The following is a 24,120-nucleotide window of genomic DNA, read 5'->3' on the forward strand; positions in this document are numbered from 1 at the left end:
ACAATACTGGCAGGAATTTTAAAAGTTGCATTAGGAAGAAGAAAGGTTAAGGAGAGCTGAAAAAAAGGATGAAGGTTACTGAAGAAGGGAAGGGTATAGAGGGTAATAGTTTGTGTGCAATAGCTTTAGCTAACTTACGTTTAGAATCACAGAATCATTAAGGTTGGAAAAGACCTCCAAGATCATCCGGTTCAATCATCACCCTACTGTCAGTGTCACCCACTAAACCGTGTCCCTAAGCACCACGTCCAACCTTTCCTCGAACTCCCCAAAGGACAGTGACTCCACCACCTCCCTGGGCAACCCAGTGCCTGACTGCTCTTTCTGAGAAGAAATGTCTCCTCATTTCCAACCTGAACCCCCCTGGTGGAACTTGAGGCCATTCCCTCTAGTCCTATCACTGGTTATCTGTGAGAAGAGGCCGACCCCCAGCTGCCCACAGCTTCCTTTCAGGCAGTTGTAGAGAGCATTAAGGTCTGCCCTGAGCCTCCTCTTACCCAGCCTAAACAACCCCAGTTCCCTCAGCCGCTCCTCACAGGACTTGTGTCCCAGGCCCTTCACCAGCTTCGTAGCCCTTCTCTGGACACGCTCCAGGGCCTCGATGTTCTTCTTGTAGCGAGGGGCCCAAAGCTGAACACAGCACTCGAGGTGCGGCCTCACCAGAGCAGAGTACAGGGTGACAATCACCTCCCTGGTCCTGCTGGTTACGCTATTCCTGATAGTGTAACATGTTACTGAACACTTTAATGTGGCTTTTAGAAATTTATAAAAGTTCTGATCTTTAAACAGTTCTCCAACTGACACTTTTAGCTTTCACTTGACTGACTATAACATACTGGATCCAAACTAAAATGAACAAAAAATTGTTTTCCATGCAATAATTTGGAAGCCTTTGCAATAATTTGGAAGAAAAAAAACCTCTTTTCCTTTGCCGAGAGGTGGTTAATGATTACATTTCTGTTGTTAATTGATCACACCTGTTGATATTCCATAACTACATTTTAAAAACCTTTTCTGAATTAGTATATCAAGAATTTAGAGCAAGAACAGAAGAAAGAATGGATATGCCTCTTGCATTGCGTTCTTACTGTGTTCTTGGGTTTAGTCAGCTAGAAATTGGCTAGGTTCCTGAGGCTGGAAGGTACGTATACGAGCTACATCAGTTCAGTATTTACTGTGATGTGTTTGTAGCTGTTCGTCTAAAGCTGTTTCAAATCTCTGTGTATATGGTTTTCTTTTGTCTTAAATAAAGTGTTCCCTTTGCAGTTTTATTGGGTAGTGAACTATAATACTCAAATGTTTACTGAACTTGAAAATTGTTTACTAGATAGACAGTCAGTAGTAAATATGATGACTTGATTAAAATATCTGTCGTTTAATAATATAGCAGAACTAAATTTTAACCTTTTTTTTTTAATTCTAGGTGGAAACGAACAGTTGCAGCCAGAGGGGCAGGAAGATCTACGAGAATTACTGAAAAAAACACTGGAATTCTGCTTATCTAGGTATGTATATACCTACATGTAGCAAATTGGTGAATTACCAACAAGATCTCATACCAAGTTTGGCATGTATGTTAATATATTTCACAACTACCACTTAAAACTGATTGGAAAGGATGAAAATTTGGGGAAGGTAGCACAAAAGTCGTATTGATGGTCCTTTTAGTATGATAGAGTATCATATTTGATGTACCTCCTAAAGCTCATGTGAAACTTCTGAGGGTAAAACTTAAGCTAGTAGATATATTGCTTTGAAGTAAGAGTTGTTAGAATATACCTGATGTGTAACAGCTTGTATTGTTACTGGGTTTCTCTTGCAAATTAAAACTGGGTAGCTTAACCCATGTGATAAGCTTTGAGTAAACTAATCTTTTAAAATTTGGCTTGAAACAGACTAGGGTTTTTGTACGTGCATCTGTAGATTCCTTTATCTTTTAATGATCAGTTTAAAAAAATTAAGGGCTTTGAAACGTACACATTCCAGTATAGACCGATACAAGCTTATCAAAGCCGTTTGTTCTCAGTGCTTGTTTCTAGTTTAAAAAAATGCTAAACACCTGCTTTAGTAACCTAGAAAAACTCCTAATCCATATGTTCCTGCATCGCCTGTTGCAATCAGTGGTCACTTGAAGTAATAAATGCTTATCAGTATTACATGTTTGTGGGGGTAATGTGCTGCCTTAACAGGAAGATGCCAATACTGTTGCATGAAGGAAAAAAAAAGTCATTTTCATGGTTTCTGGGAGGTGAAACAGCTGAACATGGTAAGTTGAATGGGCTGGGGAACTGAAAACACTGAAAATACAGCTTACTGCAGGAATGTGTCTTCTACCCAGTTTTTGTCTCAAGTTTATTAAAGATCACAAAAAGCTACGTCTATGACATGTCCCATGTCCCCATTTTTTTCTCTCCCAACAGAGAAAATCTTGCCAGTGACATGTACCTTATATCACAGATGGACAGTGATCAGTATGTGCCAATAATGACAGTAGCAAACCTTGATCATGTCAAGAAACTCAGTACTGATATGGATTTGATTGTTGAAGTGCTGAGATGTAAGTAAAAATAGCTCAACGCTTGAATGCATTTTGGTAACTGCTGTAGGACTATTAATCAGGATTTTCAGTAACTTATCATTTTGCTTGTCAAGTATTACAGTAAATTGTCATCCTTTTTACTGTAAAGCTTAAAGAGCAGGCATCTTCCAGTTTAGACCATCACGCTTTTGGAACGGTAGCCCTGTAAAAGCTACTTCACATTTGAGGTATTGAGTAATGATCTATGTAAATGAGAGTAATGTGAGTTTAGGTTCTCAGAAAGGGCTACTGGACGTTACCCCTAAAGTAAGAATTAAGGAAGGACAAGACTCAGTGTGCAACTTAAAAGGGATAACTAATGAACTGAGATTTCCTGGTCTGGAAGCGTAGGAAAAGAGTGGAGAGTTCAAGGAACATGGCTGTTCAGTTTCAAGTGTTTGAAATTATCAGCAGTCTTCTATTATTTCTTAATATTTTAAAATATTTAAAGTTTAACACACACAATTTGGTTGTAAAAATGTGTCCACAGCATCTTCTGGTGTGCAAAGCTATTATGATTGCTGACAGCTAAAATATATTTTTTTCCCTCTCTTAGCGTTGCCTTTAGTTCAAGTGGATGAGAAGGGAGAAAAAGTTAGGCCAAATCAGAATCGCTGTATTGTGATTTTACGTGAAGTACCTGAATCTACCCCCATTGAAGTAAGTAACTGTTTATCAGGAGGAACGTTTCTTACTTAATATTTGGAAGTTAGATTTTTTCTTTCCCAGGTTTTAATAAGAGCATCATATTTCTTACTATGTTTCTCATTACTGTCTGCATTTCTAAGCCTTAGCTTATAGTTTTTGTTTGGATAATAAGTATATTTGATAGAAGCATATCACTCAAAGACTGCAGTAAAATCTGTAACTCTAAAGAGGGCTGAATAATTGATGATGCTGTGTGTTCAGTAGAGATACCATAATTTTCTTGGACTCTGGCGTATCCATACACACTTAGCTCTTAGCTATTTGGATAAATAGCAAACAAAGATGAGAGAAGATAAATCTTGGGATGGAAAATGGCATTGCTGCACCTTTTCAGGGTAAAGTTCATAAAGCACTGCAAACATTCCCACAATGCTGAAGGTAAAGGTGTCAACAAGTCGCAAAGGATCTTGCTAGCTTGTGGAATGGGTATAAGAGTGGTGAGCTTGATTTTTTTGAATGTGTAAGTAGTACTGTTAGATTAAAAACTTACAGTAAAGAAATAAGTGGCGTAGAGAGACTGGAGCACAAAAGAAAATGCTCAAAGGAATCAGAGGGAAGAAGTTAGATGTGTTATGTACACTGCTTAAAAATATCAGCTGCTTTTAACTTTCTAAATGAAATGTAGCCTTTCAAAGACTGCCTGGCTTTTAATATAATATATTGTTTTTCTTACTGTCATCAGTTTGTCAGGTTGGATATATTAGCACTGGGTGGTCTCTCTTAAATGCTTAAAAACAAAAACAAAGTTCTGAGAAGTCTGAAGTGAAATGTTTTATACATTGTGTTTAAACTTGTGGGACTGGAAAATCTAGACTTAACCAGCCAGGCTTAACAGGATACATTTTCTGGCTGAGCATGGTCAGGCTTTATTTAAGCAGCAATGTTCTGACCTACTGTAAGGCCCCCCAAGTTGCATTGCTTTTTGATGCTGGTTGACTCCATTCAGTGACAAAATTGAATAGTATGCAAAATAATAAAAGTCCAAGGTGTGTTTTTATATAAAAATCAGTTCATTGTTTTTCATGTAACATAAACCCTGCTCTCAAATGTATTAATCTGTAGCCACTTGAGTCAAAGTGTATCTCCAAATTTCTGCCAAAAGGTCAGGGATCTCCTATCCCATGCAGTATGGACAAGTTTGTGTGGCTCCATGGATCTGGGAACAAGGGACATGCAGACATTGTTCTGGATCAGCTTCCTCATCTCTCGTGGACACTGGTGCCTCACAAAAGGAGGGAGGAAGAAGTGGTTTTATGCAGGAGTGATAAGGTGCAACAGCTTTTCAGAAGAATTCTGCACTTGATGCCAAATTTACTTGTCTCTCTGTGGCCTAAATAGCTTATCTCCCCTAGCTCGAGGGAGCAAGCAGGAGCTGCTTTGATATGGCCTAGACAGTGCTTCCCTCTATTTCTTCAAACTACCAGGGAGCTTGGAGAGAGAACACTTAGAGCAGGTGTTCTGAAGTTCTCGGTTCCTGTTCTATAAGCTGAAAAGTGCTTTTAATTTTTCTTACCAGGAATTTTTGAATCCTATTTCAAATTGATGTTTTCTTTTGTCTGTCCACTTCTTCTCTCCCACACTTTCCTTTTCCTTCTTGTCAAAACTGCTTTCCTTAGGAGGTTGAAGCACTTTTCAAAGGAGATAATTTGCCTAAGTTTATCAACTGTGAGTTTGCCTATAATGACAACTGGTTCATCACGTTTGAATCAGAAGCCGATGCACAGCAGGTAACACTTTATTTTTTGAAGCATTTGAAATTATAACAGGAAACAAGGATGAAATGAGGGAGGATTGACTGGGTTATAGAATCGTAGAATGGCTTAGGTCGGAAGGGACCTTAAAGATCATCAAATTCCAACCCCCCCTGCCACGGGCCCTCCTGGAAGAGGTGTTATAAGCCGTAATACAAATGTGTAAGAACTTAAGAAGAAAAAAAATCCTTTAAAAATCAGTAGTGCTTCCCATTAGCTGATACTCAGTTATCAGTACTATTAAACATAATCCTTTAAGTTTTATCTTGTTTGCATATCCTGGCTTCCTGGCCAAAGCTATAATACTATGTACTAAGAGCATTGATATTTTAAATGACGCATTGAAACACTTCATTTGTAAGACTTAAAATCTTGTTTTAATGCTACTGAAGCACTTCTGCAGTGATAACTTAAATCTGGCCAAATGCAGATTAAATATGAGGGTTTTCTTTAGTCTAACATTAACGGACACTTCAAGAATTATTGTTAGGCTTAGCCTGTCAAAACTTAACTTGCCTTTGTTTAAACTATATTTGACAAATTTTACAATGACTTTTTAAAGGCTTACAGATACCTTAGAGAAGAAGTGAAAACTTTCCAAGGAAAACCCATTAAGGTAAGTAGAGCTTTCAGTTTTATTTTTGTGTGTGTGTGCATATGTTCTGTTTTATTGTGGGGGCCCACTTGTGTTTTCTGATATATATTAAGGTGGTCCAATCTCAGCAGCCATTTGACCTGGAGATTGGTTTTGAAATGTAGCAGATGCTGTTATACTTCTCCTTTTCCTCCTTTCTGGCAGCAGTATGTCCAACCCAGCATCAGGCCGGCAGGGAAGCATTCAGCAGTTCCTGCCTTCCTTGAAGGAGAGAACAATGACTGACAAGTGTCCAGTTTGAGATCTGCTAGTTTGAACCATCCTGATTACATTTGAAAGGCTGCTGTAATAAATAATCTAATCTCCTTTGCAGGCAAGGATAAAAGCAAAGGCAATAGCTATAAACACATTTTTGCCAAAGAATGGATATAGACCTCTGGATATGAACCTCTACACGCAGCAGCGTTACACAACATCCTTTTACTTACCTCCAGTATACAGCCCCCAACAGCAGTTTCCGTTGTACAGCTTAATCGCCCCACAGACCTGGTCAACCACACACAGCTACCTTGACCCTGCTTTGGTAAGTCTCTTGCTTAAGAAGCAGTTAATTCTGCTCAAAGTTGGTATTTTTGGTAGGGAGTCTTGATGTTGAGGTACAGGAAGGATACGTATCCTAAAAAGGGTAGTTTTAAGATGCTGATTCTTCTTGAAAAACAGTTCTTCAAAATTCTCCACGATGTACAAGATTGAGAATAGCATCTGTTCTTAAACTGGAGCAAGATTCTCTTCTTAACCTTTCAGGTTTTGAGGCAGTAGTTCTTTCCAGATATAAGCAAGTTTTCTTTTGATAATGGCCAAGTAAAGACTTCTTTCAGTAAAGGTCAAAAATCTTCTGAGAAACTAGATCTTCAGAATATGTACATGAATACCAGAAAAAAATCTGTACTGAATAACTTTAATGTTACCATATCACATAAATGAGGATGATTTAGTGTCTTGGTCTTCCAGCAGGGAAGTTCTAGCTTAACCTGCTAAATTCCCTTAAGAACATGCCAAACAGGATAAAATATTTTCTGTGCATCTTTTTGGCAATAAAAAATAGAATTAGTTCTGTTAAGCATTTTAAAAGTTTTTTAAATTATTTTTCAAATTCTTTAAAAAAAAAAAAAGGGTAAGCCTTAGAGCTAGAGTGGTAGCAGTAAGTCCTTTTATACTGTATTGGGACATGGATCCTGCAGTGAGTGTTCCATCTTTTCCTCCACTATGACATTCTTGGCTCATTTTAGTCTTCCATTGTCATCCTATGGAAATTAATATGAATATAGTTTTCTGTTAATGAGTCGGGGACTAATGTTGTCCTCTGTTGGAGCCGCTTTGTCCCCTCTATAAATGCCTCTTTGCTCGCCGCTGAAAAACTAGGGTAGTAATGCTTCAAAATCAGAAGCTTTTTAGTTTTTTTTGGCAGAGGATGAAAGTGTCCTTGAACAAACTTGAGCAAACTTCCTGTGTACCAAACAGCAAGCTAATTAAAAAGTTGGTGTGCTAAACACTTCACACATAGGGAAGGCAGCCAGAGCCCTTGCAGGGGAAGGATTTTTAAGGGGGATGAAGAATGTGGAGGAGACAAGGTAACGAGCATAGTGAACAATGTTATTCTAAGAGGCAGACATGTTATTAAGCAGCAGCTAAAACGAATGTGGTTCTTACTCTAGAAAAATGAAACCCAGCTATTGCACAAGTCTTGCTGTGGAATAGTGGAGTCGTTTGGTAGCACCGATGTACGTGTAGATTGATTGGCCACAGGTTCAAGCACAACATAGTGTGCATCTGCCTTAAGTTATCGTGGAACTTCGTACTCCTGAAAGCTTACTAGTCCTGGCTTTTGCGGGAAGACTTTAAAAGTTGGTCAGCGTTAAAAGTTCTCATACCTTTCTTAGTAAAAATAGGAAAATTAACTGGCAGAGCATTGCCTCCCACTGTGTTGAGGCATATTGCCATTGGTTGGCTGCACTTCTTTACAGCATTTGGCTGCAGTTTGTGTACATGAATGTAGTATGATGTTTATTGAACCTTCGTGGTGGTTTCACACAATAGAAGAAGCTATATTTGAATAGAAATCATTTGTGAGGAGAACAGGGACCAAGAAGAACAATGATACTGCAATAATTTTCATGAGACAAGATTGCAGTTTGCGTGTAGAGACTGGTGTGCACATATGCCAGAAGTTTCTCTCGTCTTCTGCTTCAGCATAAATGCTAACTGTTCTTTCTCATCTCTAGCTTGTGATGAAATACACACAATAGTGTGGGCTTAAAGCTTTAATTCTGAAACTAGAGTATGGCAGCATGGCCTCCAAATTTTAAGATTACCTACTTCATCAAGTACATAATAGTATTTGAAAAAAGATCTGTCTTTTACTATTTGTAAAAATAGGTGTACTCTTGAGGAATCAAATTAATTCTGTGCAGAAAGCAAATTAAGGCATTTGTCATTATTGCAAAGTGGAAATATGTTTTTATCTCTAAAAGGATCATCCCTCTAAAGAAAAAAGAGGTGAATATTGCTAGTGTCCATTTAAGCAATGAATTAAATGGATTTTCCTTTTCTGCATTCAGTGTTTTTTCATTATTCAGGTTCAGTAGCTGTTTGCTAGCTTTGGTTGAATTTACAGTGTTCAAGTTATAAATATCAAAGCACAAAGCACTTCAAAGCAGTGTTTTGATGAAACTTTGTTCCTTCATTAAACTTAAGGGTCTGGTTTCGGAGTCAGGTAGCATTTGCTAACATTCACTAGGTTAGGCAAACAGTAGTTTGGGATGACAGCTTTGGTGTTTTCATTGATTAGTGATTTGCTCTAAGTTTCACAAGAACAAAGACAAGCTTTTTTAGACAAGTTTACAGATCCATTTATAGGAAACTGTTAATCCCAGCTGTTTTTGGAAGATGCAGTCTTTTTCATCATTTAATTATGTACAGAAAGAGTGCTATGTGGAAGTTTATTCCTGAGTATGATATAAATGTTAATTGAAAATAGTCTTATTCTTCTGCATTTGAGTTATTTCCAGGGAGAGAAGACGATAAGCAAGCATTTGCTATCGCTAATAATACTTCCTAAATGAAACTCATTCATACCCTTAAAAAAAATAGTACACTAGTGATGTTGGGGAAGCTAATATGAATGTGCTTCAAATTGAGGTATCTTGTTAATATCAGATGTTGATATGCACCCACCCCCGTAAAATCTTTTGCTAATGCATTTTCTTTTGGGAATGAGACAGTGAGTAACGTGTAGTTTAAGTTAGTAAGATGCAAAAAGAATCAGATCCGTTTAACATTCATTAGCTCTCTTGGCTTTATGTAGGTGTCATGTGGAAGATAACTAACTAGAATGAGGAACTAATCGAGAAGGTTTATTTTAAGGAGTGATTTGCATATAAATAAGAAACATTTACATGTTGTGTACATTAGAGACTAACAATGTATGGCTTCGGGGTTAGAGATGCTTCATAGTGTGGTCTGAAGTAAGAGGAGGAGTGCTTACAGTTGAGAATTTTGGCTCAATATTTCTCAATACTTTTAACAAGTCAGAGCTTGAATATATGTATATAGTGGCTGTGTTCTCAAAAAAAACACCACAAAAACAAAACAAACAAACAAAAAAAGCATTTTGTGAGATGGTTACAAGGTACTGGGCAAATGCTCTACTGCTGTTTGAGACATTCTTTTAAGTACTGACCTGTGTAGAAGGATATAAAATACAAGGCTCAGAGAAAATAGTATACAGTTTGCTTACAATTATGAGCATGCAATATATATTTTTTTTTTTAGGTAACACCATTTCCAAATACTGGATTTATCAATGGGTTCACATCTCCAACCTTCAAGCCTGCTGCTTCACCACTGACTACACTCAGACAATACCCTCCCAGGAACAGGCAAGTTCAACTTAGCTTTTAGCCATATATACACGACTATATTACCCGGTATATGGGGTTTTAATCTACTTATCTTAGAAACACCACCTAACTTGAAAATACTTGTGAAACTGAACTTGGTGCAAGGTTAAGTGACAGCAAAGGCCAGATGGTGTTGCTATTGTTAGTGAACATGCTGCTTCTAATTGCAAATGGACTGTCTGAAAGCTGAGAACTTGTCTGTTCCATGATTTAATACGTTCAGATAAAATATTCTGAACAATGGCAAGTGACCAGCAGTATTACTGATCTAGCATTTTCAGTTTCAAGTAGTTTTTAGTTAAGCCAGAGTTGAAAATACAATGGAAAGGTTAACTTGATAGTTCACATGGCCTGTTCAAATGAATATTTTAACATGTAAATGAAATGCTCGATAGAGGACCAAAGATTTTGCTTCTTCTGAATTCTGTGTATAGACTTAGGCCTCAGAAGATCTATCATAGTACGTATGTTGAAATGACTTTTGAATTTGTAGGAATCCTAGCAAGTCCCATATACGACATACAATACCCAGTGCAGAAAGGGGACCTGGGCTTCTAGACAGTCCTACAATATTCAACTTTTCTGCTGATCGTTTAATCAATGGCGTCAGGAGTCCACAGACGCGGCAGCCGGGACAAAACAGGACACGGATGCAGAATGCTACTACGAGTTACACCAAGAGGGAAGTAGGAACTGGACGAATGGAACAGACCAGCGTGGACTCGTCTCCTGGATTAGGTAGAGGAAGGTGAGTGTGCTTCTGTAGGTGTCTGCTGAAGAACATGATATTGGTGCTGCTGCTTTTACTAAAAGAGGAATGCTATCGGTACTCTTCTCATTACTATTTTAATCTGAGACTCTCTCCTCATACCTAAAATCTTGGAAAGTACTTCAGAGGAAGTCCTAAATAGAGAAATAAAATGCAAAGTGGAATTGCATACTTTCCTACCAAATGAAAGCCACTAAAGGCACCTGGTGAACAATTTACATAGATCTAATCCTCTATGCTTTCTTTAGGTATTGTAGGAAAGTTTTTTGCATGTTTGGCTTTAATGAAGCAGTTCTGACATTCCATTGTCACAGTGTAGATCATGCACCTGAATCTGTACCAGCAGAGCTTATTCTTAATACTTTCAGTTGAAAGACCAGAATTTTACCCATATTAGATGTTTACAATGTCCAAGATGATGGCTTTGTATGGAGGGAAGAAGAAGGATTATGTGCAACTAAGAAAACCTATTGTTGTGCAGTTTGAGGGGGGGAGGCTGAAAAGTGATGGCAACAATTTTAATTTGAGAATTTAGCAGGTTTATCTTGGAATTTTTGAAATACAGTGCAGTTCTAATAAGTGCTTTATAAAAGTACTTTCTTTAATGATGGTTGTGCTTTTGTCTCCAATTAAATAATTTTGAGTTGCTTACAGAATTGGAAGATAACTTGAGTCTTTTGCAGATGATCCTGTATTAAACTTCTGTGTTTAAAAAAAAAAAACAAAAACAACTTTTCCCCTGGCTATTCAAAGGTTTTGTCTAAGCATTAGACATATTTGGCGCTGAGATGCACTTTTAACTCAGGAATTATTTGCAAATAGTGTGTTATGCTGACTTGTATAAAGTCTGTACGTTTATTTTAATGAGTTTGCTAACCTTTCCCTAAAACATTCTAGACAGGTTGTTAAGAACTAAAAATGAATGAAATAGTGATTCAAACTAATTTCTCTATTCATGTAAAGGCGAGGTTCTGATAACTGTTTTCTTTCCCTTAGGAAAAACTCGTATGGCTACCGAAAGAAAAGGGAGGACAAGTTTACGGTGAGTTTTCATGATCGCATTCAATTATAATTAAAGTGGGGTAGCAAGGCGGCAATAGTATGGATATTATGTGTAATAGCAGGTGAGATGACCTATTGCATAAGAACTTGTTTGACTGAAGATAGCTGATTAAATTCAGTGGAGTTTACTGCATTTGGGTATCAGAGAAGATTGTCCATTAATTCAAAAGTCAGGAAAAAGTTAAAATTACTCTCTTATCATGGCAAATGACTTCTACCTTAGTGTTATTTTGTCAGTATGATTGACTGTTCGCATTCACGGAGGGCCAACTTTAGCTTAGCTTGAGATTTGATTATCATTCATGTAGACATTGAGTATTTTATAGATCCATGTGTCACATAATGTATAGCTAGAATGTTAAGTTACGAAGAGATCAGTTATATTTCTTAAATCTAATACCTCTCCCTCTTTCTCCCTTTCTACTTCCAACTCTGAGTTTAAAAAAATAAAAATAAAAAAATAAACAGTTCTAGTTCTCCTTGGAAGGACAGAGCTGTTTTTTCAGGAACCATATTGTCATCCTTCATTTATAGGGAGTGTATGAGAGATTCTGCTTATGCAAGAGGCACTAAGGTGTTCAGGACCACTTGTTAAGGGTGGATATACTAACGCTTGAAATACTGTGATTTTTGTGAACTTAAATTCAAGGTAGATACCTAAATAAATACTTAAAAAGTCTGGACTTATTTCTTTCTTCTACCCACTAGCTATATTTTTATAGTGCTTAGGGTTTGGTTTGCTAAAACCAGACACTTCTCTGCAATTCATTTCTGCTTCACATGGCAAGTTCATGAAGTCTCACTGGATTATTTCATGATTCACATTACAGTTGCAGAGAAATGCCACTGCTTGAGCCATAACACATTCTCAGAAGTCTGAAATAATTGCATTTGCATACTGGTGCCTCCTGCTGTTGAGTAGTTTAATGGGACATGGATAAGAAAGAACGTCAAGGCTTTAGGAAGTATAACAGGGCAAGTGGTTCCTTTTGGTTCTTGTCAAACTTCTCAAAACTCAGTAAGATCAGATTACATGTAAGGTTCTCAGTCCTTATTTCTTCTGCTCTTTAAGAGCTGCTTGATGTTTTTTCCATCAATGACTTTTTTTTCCTTCCTTTGAAAGAACAAGGAAGTGGTACAGGTTAGGCATGATGTATAAATGAGTGGCAAGAGCAAGGATTACCTGGGGCACTCTTACTGAACAAAGAGGTTCTTCAGACTCGGCTGACTTTAAAGGTTGTTTTAACTTTAAATGTAAAACTGGTAAAACTGACTTCTTTGGAAGTCAGGTCTACCAGTTCCCTTTTCTCAGCAGCAGGCTTTAACTGCAGTCTGTGTAGTCAGGTTCCTTCCAGTCTCTTTTGGCCCGTGAATCTGTACTCTCTACTGTCCCATACTGCAGCTTCAACAAAGGTGGGAGCAGCTGCACGCCCTCAGTGCGTACACCGTTAGGTAACGTATCCTGAAGTGAAAGATTGACATTTGACACCTTCAGACTGTACAATCCAGGATCCTATTTCATGTGCAGTGGTTGTGTATTGTATGTAGGACATCAGCACAGCCAGCTGTATTTGAAAGGAGCGATGACTCCTTTTAATTTTTAGAAGGAGCGCTTATAGGAAGAATGCATCCTCGCTTGAGAAAGCACACGAAACCTGAAATTGAACAGTTTATATCTGAGGCTATATAGGGACATAAGCCAATTACTGAACTTGCATTAAGTTAACTTGAGAAATTTTATGCAGTTGGCAGCTTAAGTTACGTTTAAGTCTTTGCTAGTCCCTCTAATTCAACATGTTAATATACCCATGCTACTTCTCTCTTACATATTTTTAGGGGGATCTATTTTTTAGGAATATCTAAAGCAGTATCTATTACAGGACTTGAGTCCTGTTTAAGAAAACAAAGTTCTGTGATTTGAAATACTGTCTTAAAAAGGAGAAGGTTGTCCCTCTTGCAGTTTGAGCTGGATAAACTGTAGTTTCTTTCCATGACCCTTTGATGGGTCACCTAGCTTCTATTTTGGGAGGTTTATACCATTCATTGCTGTAACACTCTTGAATTCTGTCTTTGGAGGGGCATAATGCCGATTTAGTAGCAATCCTGAGGGTTGCAGTTGTTCTTGCTTCTGTGTCTATTCTTTCCCTATTTTCCAACTGATACACACACCTTTTGGCATAGAATGTAGTTTGTGAAGGGATCTCAAGGGTAGTTTTGCATGTCTATTGCTCTTCGTGAAAAAGAAGGGGATAAAACAGTAAGTAATGCAACATTTTTCCTATTCTCTGTCTATAAGCATTATTCTCACATTCAGTGATATACCAGTAACTGTTTCCCTTGTCAAAAACAGGAATCATCTCAAAGACAACTTTGCGTTTACTATTTTGAAGCAGAGATCATGTTAGCACGGGTTAATGGGTAACTTAAGTTACAGTGTATAACATAAGGAATTTAGTTTTTCAATGGAAATAAAACAGTTTTACAAATTCTTACAAGCAGTTTCCATGAGTGATCTTTGCCTGAAGGACTCATTTAAGTCTTGAACTGCTGTAGGTGGTACAGATTTTAACCCAATAATGTTTTTGCCTGGAACTTTGTTTTTCTTAGGTTTAATTAGAAAAGTTCTGCATGTTTCAAAAATAACTTTGCTTATTTGCATTTTTAATGTGAATTCATATGGTCACTTAGTAAATTTGATGAAAAGTGCCGTCATCTACATTAAATACAAGGCATGCTGTCTTGCCAATTTTTAACATATCTGAACTTGAACGATATAAGATTCTTGTTAACTCTTGTCTTTAACATAGAATGTTAACAGCAACACATAAATGGGCTTTGTATCTGAATTTTCACTATATCATGATATCTAAAAGGGTCTTTTTCTTTTCCATGTCAGTGTATTGTACATCCTGAAAGAAGGGTCAGGGAGAAAACTATACCAGCAGCACTAAAAAATACTTATGCCGTCCCATTTAAATTATAATTAAATATTTTAAGGGCACCAATGGAAAATGAATTCCTGGGTACTGTGATTTTCTTGGGAAGTGGGGCGGGGGAGGTCTGTAGGGCTTTGCATGTATAAATCAAATGCAAATTATCACTTATTGTCATGACTTCCTTTTCTGTCATCCAGTGTGGTAACCTCAGCATGTTATTTCTGTTCCAGAGAGGCCAAACACAGTCTCCACCACCCCCAAAACCTCCATCTCCTAGCTTTGAATTGGGTTTATCTAGCTTTCCTCCATTACCCGGGGCTGCTGGCAATTTAAAGACTGAAGACCTTTTTGAAAACAGACTGTCCAGTGTGGTAATAGGAACGTCAAAAGAGAGAGTGAGTAGTCAGTGTTTTCATTGGGAAAACAAAGAATTGCGTATCTCTTGTTTTCAGATTTGGTGTCTTATATGTAAGAAGGACACGGGTCGTGAGAAATGCTTTAAAAAAAAACAGCTGTCAAATGTCGTGCGACTGCCTTCTGCATTTATATCTTAGAATTTGTTGGGTATTCTATTTGAAATGGTGTGGAATACGTGCACCCACATAAGTAGATTATCAGAGATTAGAAAATGTACTCTTTACTGTTCCTGATTGCCTCAGCGTTTTTGATGGACCCATGTGAAAAATGATTAATTTTTGTCCTATTTGAAAGTCAAGACTTCTGAACTGTATATAAAACACTTTCAAGTGACAAACCTTTAAGTGTTGAAATATAAAGAAGCTGCCTATGTAATCTTAATACACAAAGCATCTCAGCTGGAATAAGAACTGCTATCAAAACCAGCTGGATCCAAGAGTTGCCTTGTCATATTGCACAAAGATAAAATATACCTATGATTTGGCAACCAAAGTTTGCTCTCTACAGTATCTAGAGATGCAGGTGAGAATTGATGTTCAGTAGCTGTTCGTAGATTTCATTCTTAGAACTGTGAGTGACAGTATGTTCTCTATTAAGAGTGATACACCCTGTGCACTACTGAACAGCCCAGGCTATGAAAGTTTGTATCATTTAAAATTTTTGCTAGCTCTAATGTTAATTTGTGTTTTTCTAGCTTTGCACTGCTATATCCAGGGGCTGACTTCTAAATGAAGAAGCTAACTGCTGGATATAGCAGTGCAAAGCAACCCAATGAATGCCAAAATCTTCTGATTTTTCCTCTAGAACCTGGACTGTTGCAGATGTGTTTTCTTGTTGCCCAGGTATCAGAGGTTGTTAGGATATAGGTTGGTAAAGGAAAGTAGTGGTAGCAGAGCAGTCCCTATTCGAACAAAATTACACAGACACAGTATTTATTTTGTCTCCTGCATGTAGACAAGAGACAGCTACATTCCAGGGCTGTGTTTAGAAGGAATGTGCAGAACAGTGCCATGATAAGAGCAGTCTTTAATGTGTGCCAGTAATCTAGATTGTGATCTGTTCTTGGCAATCTGTGTATTTTTATTTTACCTGTGTTATTTCTAGAGTGGTTTTAGCTACCATATTTCATGTTTTAAATGTAATTTGAGCAGTCACTATCACTGCTACAATTTAAAACGCATTGCTCCTCCTGTTACAAATCCAGTACTTGCTTTGCAGTGTGCTTAACGTAATGAATTTGCTCTTCTCCCCTGTAGAGGCACTGATGGTTTGTGATACCGTGCAGGTACAATGCACTGTCATGTTTAAGTTTCCCTTGATTTCCTATTTTTATTTTTCTGGGTTCCATGAGTTAATGTCTGTACCATTGTGTGCAAGAGAGGAATTGCACTCTTTCCATGTTGGCGTGAATAATGAATAAGATAGCAGTAACTGGCTTCAAAGAGCAATTGTGTTCTACTAGTAAGGTTAGCATTGGAATCTTGCCAGTTTATACAGGCTACTTTTCATCTTAATCTCAGCAATTTTTTGTTGCGTGACACAGAGTTACGTAGTGCTGTATTAGATTTATGCAGTGCTGCTCTTGTTTTATAGATCAGCAAGACCCGTGTAAAGAAGCTAAGTGGACTTAGGTTTTATGATTTCCAGCAATTGTTAGAGAGGCATCATATCTTTGTGCACTTCAGATGTAGCTCTGGGGAATGGCAGGAGCTAATCATCCCATGTTTTCTAACTGGGAAGCTGCAGCTCTCTCAGATGAGAGGCTGAGAGTTTTGGCCTAGCAACAGCACTTGCATGCCTGCTTCACTTGAAGTTATTCTCAATTAACCGTGTACCTATGAATTTCAATGAACTTGGGCCAGAATACTCAGCAACTTGCAATTTCAAGACTAGGCACATACGGCTACAGTGAGTACGACTATAGAAGCTGTTCCTTTATTTTTAAACATCTGCCTCTTATGGTTCTACTTTTTATTTCAAATAAAACTAGGCTTAAATCCAGCATAGTAACCTATGCTGCCTGATTTGTGTGTCATCAAATACCATTTTCTTTTTTAGTAGTGACCACAGGAGTCTTGTGTTTTATGACCTTTGAATGACTGCTGGCCTTAGGGGTAAAAGGATGGCTATTGTGTTCCTTCTGTGCTGGGGTTCCACCATTGCTCTCCCTTCTTTCCAGTTCTGGTTCTAGAATCAGTCAGGTCAGAAGCAGTATGAAAAAGAACACTTTTTAGAACAAGTGAAATGGTTAAAATATTAGAAATACTTTTTTAAAATTAGAGAAAGTCTTGTTTCACTTTTCTTCTTACTTTGTGACAACTTAAATTCATGCGTGCATCTCGAATCTATCTGGCCTTTATCTGGAAGCACCATGTCACTTGACATTAGAACAATCTTGTCAGGGCTGCAGAAAAAGCCTCTTCTCGTAGCAAATCACACTGTAAGCATAGAAAAGGGACTTTGAATTGATGGTCATATCCTAGTTTGCAAAAACTTCATTTTTTAGAGTTGCTTTGGTTTTAGCACCAGCTATCAGGATGGTGCTGAGTTAGAAGCTAGAGCTTTGCAGAAGCTGATTTTTAGTGTATAACTCTGAGAGACTTTTGTCTTAATAAGCTAGCTATGGGTATGTAAGGAGACACCAAGCCGCCTTTGTCACCACCGGATGCAAAATTCCAAGGTCGAAAGAAGTGATTTTGTCATCCAGATATGTCCCACAGGGAAAAAAGCTTCAGACTCCTTGCAAAAGAACCTCGATGTGATTTATTTGTCAGTGTTTCTAAGTAATTGTAAAGGAAAAAACTTTAGTTCCAATCCATATATTGGACCCTTCCAATATATGTAGCTAATTCTTTAGCTTTCTGTAGCTACTTCACAATTTAAAATCAACATATAAACTGTTTCCCGATTGCATTAATCTTCAGGCAAACCATGTTAATTGGATACTATGATTGCCCTTCTGTGCCTTTTTTCTCCTTCAGAACCTTAATGTGGATGCAAGTACAAACACTATTCCATCTGGAATTCCTCGGGAGCCATTGTTGCCAGTCTCTTCTACATTGCCCAGGACGTTTGAAAGGTCTCCTTCGCCAACCCAGTCTTCTGAGTAAGAACTTAATTACACATCTGTAATTATTCTACTCTGTCATGTTTGCATTTGCTGTCATCAGAATGCAAGATGGAACACTGTAAATAGCTTTTAAAATATTGATGAAAGTAATTTTTTGTACTTGTAGTGAAGGCAATAAAACTTAATTTCTGAACAGGATCATAATAGTGATCCAGACGGTCATTCAACAGACAAAAGTTTAGTGTTGTATTTTAGCCTTGGAAAATATTAAAAAAAAAATTACTGAGTACTTTACTGTCTTGTATTTAGATAGCCTTGAAGCACAGGGAGTAAATCCATGATCCTGTGGGCAGTATCATTGTCCATACAATAAAGAATCATAGAAGAGTTTGGGTTGGAAGCGACGTTAAAGATCGTCTAATTCCAACCCCCCCATCAAGGGCAGGGACTCCTACTGCTAGACCAGGCTGCCCAGAGCCCCATCCAGCCTGGGCTCAAACACCTCCAGGGATGGGGCATCCACAGCTTCTCTGGGCAGCCTGGGACAGGGCCTCACCACCCTCTGAGTGAAGAATTTCTTCCCAATATCTAATTTAAATCTCCCCTCTTTTGGTTTAAAGCCATTATCCCCTATCCTGTCACTACACCCCCTGATAATGAGTCCCTCCCCAGCTTTCCTGTATGCCCCTTTAGGTACTGGAAGGCTGCTGTAAGGTCTCCATGAAAAACCCCATCTCCCTCAATTTGTCTTCATAGGAGAAAGAAAGTTTTCAGTAAGACCATTTGGAGGGAGCCTGCTAATCACATTGAGGTGTTCAAGTAACAGGAGTAAGATAACTGACTACCAAAAGCTATCAGAATGTCACAAATACTAGGTCATGTCAAATTCCACACTAATATTTATGTTTGATAGTGTTTTTTTAAATGCGATGCTAGTCATAGTGTGCCAGGCAAATTATAGCTATAACTTCACAGTCATACTCAAACACAGTTTCAGTTTCAGAGCCATTATTAGATCAATCACTTATCCTGATGTTTCGGTTTTCGTGAGACTTTTTTCCTGCTGGATGCTTTACAGGGACTCCAAGGTTGTGGATAAACAGCAGAGAGAGACACAGAGCACAGAAAGGGTTTCTTCTTCCACACTCAGTACTGCATGTAAATCGGTACAGGTCAACGGGGCTGCCACAGTAAGTGCCCTTACTGCTTCACTTTCTCTTAATGATTCACTTTGGTGTATTTAACAGAATATTGCTTCTGTTGCTCCCCATTGCTGCTTGATCATATGATACGCAATTAACAGTTCAAAAATGTTCAAGATAACTTCCAGTGAATGATAGCGCTACCCGAATTGTCGTCTTACTTGGTGGTTGCCTTGAGGTAGAAGTATTAATCTGTATGTTGATACCTAAACCGGAGTATTTGTGCTCTTTCAGCTGTTTTAGCATTTACCTGAATTAGAAGTATTTTCTCTGTCACAGTATTCCATTGTTCTGGAATAGCGTTCTGCATTTTACCTTGTCTTGCTCCTTGTTTTCTGTACCACTTCTGTAAACTTTATATTCAAACACTTATACACATTTAAGCACATCAGTCACTTGTGACAAAAGGTTTTCCTTTTTTTGTTCATTAAAGTAAATGGTTTTTGCTCAGGATGCTTTAACTCTGCTGTCCTGTTTGCTGTTGATTTCACAGGAACTGCGAAAACCTAGTTATGCAGAAATTTGCCAGAGAACAACTAAGGATCCTCCTACATTGCAACCCCAGAAAGAACAGAAGCCAAACACTGTAGCATGTGGGAAAGAAGAAAGAAAGCCCACAGAAACAATAGAGAAAAACAGAGAACCTCCTCCTGCGAAGTCACATCCTGGACAACCCAAAGACCAGAGGAGACAGTCAGGACGCAGATCGTCCCCTCCAGCTGTTGGCAAACGCTTAAATAAAGAACAGAACACCCCTCCCAAATCTCCTCAGTGATGAAACTAACAACTGGGAGGGGTTCAAAAAGAGGTCTGCTTCCCACAAATTAAACCCATGTTCCCACTAAGATACCTGAGAATGAGTTGCTGGTTAGGAGCTTGCAGTGATACTAGGCATGTAACAATGCCTGCAAGTTATTTTTCTGTGAAATACTTTTTCCCCTCTTGAACAAACATTCTATTTTTTCTGGATATTTCTGGATAGTTGTTCTAAACCTTACCTTTAGGTTGGTGCTTAATTGGAGGTGAAGCTTAGTGTGATTATTTTTTTCAAGATGTAAAATATTTGTCTTAAAAAAAAAATCAACTTTTTATTAAGCCTCTCTGTGGCTGTGTGAGTGCAAGCTCTGTATAGTGAGTTTTTTTCTAAACTGTTAAGCAGAAATGTGCTGCTGCAATATTTTTAATAAACTGGTCTGCAAGTACATATCTAAAGTGTCCAAAAGACTGATAACGGCAGCTAGTGTGTAGAGTGCAAGGAAGTAGATACATTTTACGAGTTAGTATGTGACCTTGAAGATTTTTTTTATTGGGCTGCTGTACTAAATGTCAGCAAATGAACTTGCACTTTTAGGTTAAACGAGTAGTTGTTTCTAGCGTTTTTAAAAATCGAATCTTTTTTTGATGTTTTGCACACAGAGAATGAATCCTATGGAGCACCATAGCAGTCTTTCTAAAACGTTTCCTTTTTTGACTTACTGCAAGCAAGTAACCATCTTCTCACTCCAGAATAAAACTGATGTTATAATTTGCAAATACAAAGCACATTGTGAATAGAAAGAATTAAGTCTTTGAGCTTCTATGGTGGTGAAGCTTATTAGTGGATGTTATCAGGAGAAAGCACTGTAGCCTTCTTGTGATAACCTTAGCTTCCCTGTGCTTGTAAGGGAGTTAACTGAGTCAGCGCTGTATGTTCTGGTTACCCCTGTGCTCTGTGTAGACTTTTTTTTTTAAACTCTACCCCAAGTGCTCTTTGAAAGAGTTCATATCTTAGTCAGCCTTGTGTTGACGTCTTCCTGTAACTACAAGCATTGGCATAAAGATTTAAATTTTTCGAGACGTGAGATAATGGTGTTTGTTTTGTGTGGTGGAGGAAGAGATCCCTGATATTTACCTCTGGGATGAGGTTTCTCACACTTACTTTAGAAGTGATGCGCTTTCTGAAGGACAAGGATGCACTAAATTAGCAAGTTTCTAATAAAGTTGAATATAAATTATTTTTGTTTTAAAATGCCTAAAGCTTTTCTTTAAGTGTTTAAACTGCAGGAAGTTCAGACTAAACTCATTCCTGCTGACTATGACAGTACAGTTTATTCCACAAAAATGTTTATTTAAACAACTGATTTTTTTAAAGAATTATTTCCATCCAATATTTAAAGACTTGAATTTTATTTAAACTTGAAAATGACTTTGCCTTAACTTTTGTACAAGACAGCTTAGAGTTAATGAGGTCTGACCCCATTGAGGGTTAGCAAGAGTGGAATACAGAATTACTCAGTTACAGTATGTATCTATTGTCACTGGTCTTACTGGGTAAACATACTGTAGTACAGGAACTAGCAGCAGTTTTTGTAATATACCTTATAAAGATCTTAAACAGTTGATCTTTTTCAGATTGTTGAAAAATCTGTAAATGCAAATAGTCAATACTGTATTAAATATGTGCACTTGGAAGTGTGTGCTTTGCTTGTACAGTTGTAAATAATCAGAACATATAAAAAGGTACCCTAAAGAAAAAAATCTGATAAAAATTATTGATATTATAAATGTTGCTGTTGAGCTGGATGTAGATAAACTAAATGTTGTGGTTTGAATATTACTTTAATTTGTTGTTTTTTCTTTTTCTTATTTTATTCTGGTGTGCTGAACTGACTCTGCCTCTTCACTGCAAAAGGGAAATGGAACCAAAGTCTTATTTGAAAGCCCTCAAATGTTTTCCTAAATCCCTCTAAAAATAAGTGATTTAACCAATTCCAAAGTTTTCTGCAATGTAAATATTGAATTTTAGCAGTCAAACTGTAATTTTAAGTCATTAATAAAATCAAATTTAATTGGAAAAATCTTCAGACTGCTAAGAAAATATACACTGAAGCTTATTTGTCTGCTTTCAAGAATATCAGTGCTTTCCTAAGTATGATTCCTAGACCTGTAAAGTAACCGTAGAAGTTAACTCCTGATAAATTTCCTATTAAAAGCATCAATCGGTAACTAGTTGACCTTCTAAATCCAGCCTGTTGTATGCTGCAGAATTGGTTTAAATAGGGCATGCTGGAATCCGTTGATTTTTCTCGTTTAAAAAGCGCACTTTGTGAATGCTGTGGGAGGAGATAGGACTCTGACAACATCACCAAAACTGCTCAACTAGTTCTGTCATTGGATTTGAACATGCTTATCCTTTCCCCGGTGGCAGTGAAAGTGGTAGCTAGATTTGTGTATGGTTTAGGCCAGCTGTATGGTTCGTTTTGTTTGTCTGCTGAAAGTGAAAGGCTTACCAGCTGCAAACAATCACAAGTGGTTACTTACAGCGACTGTGTACAGCTAGTCATAATACTCAACTGGTACATAAGGTAATATATTGAGACCAGCAGGATGTGTTGTGCTGTTCTAATGTATTCTGCTGCCATTTGTGCTAGGTCAATACACTGTAATTACTGCTTACCCAGCAACAGTCTGTTGCATCGAAAGTTTAAATCTTCCTCTGATGTGGTTTTTATAGCTTTTTTTAAAGAAAAAAACAGGTGACACGCCAAATAGCTGTGTAATGTACAACTTATCCTTACTGCATTTTACTTGGAGATTTTTTTTCCACTCGATGACAAAATGGAGTTTTCGGAGTAGAGTTGTGAAGTTGCATGCAGACTGTTGCTACGATACATAGAGATAATAAAATGTGGCTTTTAAAATGAAAAACCTCCCCAAAGCAGTAGCTGAGTTAAAGGTTCAGGGATACAGTAATTAAAATTGGCATTTTACCTTGTGGGATTGTGTCGTGATGCTCTTCATTTTGCAAACAAGCTAAAACGGGATCTGAGACTTCTTCCAGGAATTTAAAAAAACAAAACAAGGGTTGCTTTTAAAACTTTGTGTGATCTTGTTTCGGATCAGTCCCCCACCACGACATTTGTCACTTGCCACGTGGAAACCTATGAACGGTGGCAATTTTCTTCGGTTGCTGCTTTATCCTTTTAAAGACTTCAGCAGTTGGCACAGGAAGGCCCTTGTTTGAGCATGGTGCAGTGTATCACAAGCAACAGCTGACTGTAATGGTGCATACCTATCTCTGTATCTCCTTCAGCTAGCTACAGTTAGGGATTTTTATGTGCTTTGTAACCTATTACACTAATAGCAGCAGACAATCGAAGATTTCTAAGGAGACCTAACAGCTGCCAATTCATGAAATAGAAGTGTAATATGGAAGCCTTCTTGAGGGTTTTTGTTTTTGTTCTTCTTCCATTAAGACTGGAATCAAGCTTACATGTAAACTATCAGTAATTTAAGTTTCCTTTTGTGTCATAAAATGTAAAACTGTCTAATTTGAAAAAAAAATATGTAGGTTATGAAAAATAAAGATTTAGGCACTGTTGAATCCCTGATTTTTTTAATTAAACCTTTCTTCAGCAGTATTTTATTACCTTTTGTCTTTTGCTCCCATTTTTGGAAATTCTTTATTTCTAATTTTGGGAAAAAAAATCTTTCCTGTTCAGCACAGCTGTTGTAACCATCACCTAGGGCTATGCAGCACAGGAGCAAATAACATCGCTGGTGGAGGCAGCAATATCTCTTAGTTAACTATGATTAACTTGAGGGTGGGAATAAAGGGCGGGGGGGAAGAGCTGATATGATGCTTTGTTCACAAGGGGTTCTTGTCTTTATTAGTGCTTTCCTCAGAGTCTATGATCGAGTCAGAACTTTATTCAAAACATTCATTTTAAAGTTTTGGTTACTTGAATCTGGGGGTGTCCTGGCATTATTTTTAGGTTATTGTCATTGTGCCTTCTTTAGGAAAGAAGAGCTTCCCCCTCTAAGCACATCTATTTTAGAAATGCTTATAACAGTTTTTCTTTTTTAGGTTTGTGTCTCATTCACATGTATTTGACCAGGCTTAATGATGGACATAATTCCTAAGACTTCCATGTCTGAGTGTTCATCTTGGGAAGTACTGCAGTGTTATTTTACAGGTTGGATGTTCTGTGAGCTTGTGTACAGACGAGGCTGCGTGCTGCTGTTTTTTCCCGACTGTATGCCCGACAGAGTGGAGCAGCACTGAACTGTCAGCGAACACCATCCCTGGCATAC

General features: G+C 37.8%; 1 protein-coding gene across 4 annotated transcripts in view; it reads left to right on the forward strand.

Moving 5' to 3' along the window:
* LARP4B (La ribonucleoprotein 4B) overlaps positions 1–23,410 on the forward strand; it is a 57,531-nt gene extending 34,121 nt beyond the window's left edge. For 3 of the 4 annotated variants that reach the window (XM_083823682.1, XM_083823683.1, XM_083823685.1), the window contains 13 exons: positions 1,424–1,505; positions 2,421–2,557; positions 3,135–3,238; positions 4,903–5,013; positions 5,600–5,653; positions 6,006–6,215; positions 9,464–9,570; positions 10,085–10,339; positions 11,357–11,402; positions 14,589–14,753; positions 17,757–17,881; positions 18,924–19,035; positions 19,541–23,410. In XM_083823682.1, the coding sequence (XP_083679808.1) occupies positions 1,424–1,505; positions 2,421–2,557; positions 3,135–3,238; positions 4,903–5,013; positions 5,600–5,653; positions 6,006–6,215; positions 9,464–9,570; positions 10,085–10,339; positions 11,357–11,402; positions 14,589–14,753; positions 17,757–17,881; positions 18,924–19,035; positions 19,541–19,822 (1,790 nt within the window). In that variant the 3' untranslated portion in view covers positions 19,823–23,410. The remainder of the gene's footprint in view (positions 1–1,423; positions 1,506–2,420; positions 2,558–3,134; positions 3,239–4,902; positions 5,014–5,599; positions 5,654–6,005; positions 6,216–9,463; positions 9,571–10,084; positions 10,340–11,356; positions 11,403–14,588; positions 14,754–17,756; positions 17,882–18,923; positions 19,036–19,540) is intronic. The other variant, XM_083823684.1, reaches the window with a different exon arrangement.
* The last annotated feature ends 710 nt before the right edge of the window (positions 23,411–24,120 follow it).

Source organism: Anser anser (genome assembly GCF_964211835.1).
Source record: "Anser anser genome assembly, chromosome: 2".
Classification (NCBI taxonomy): Eukaryota; Metazoa; Chordata; class Aves; order Anseriformes; family Anatidae; genus Anser; species Anser anser.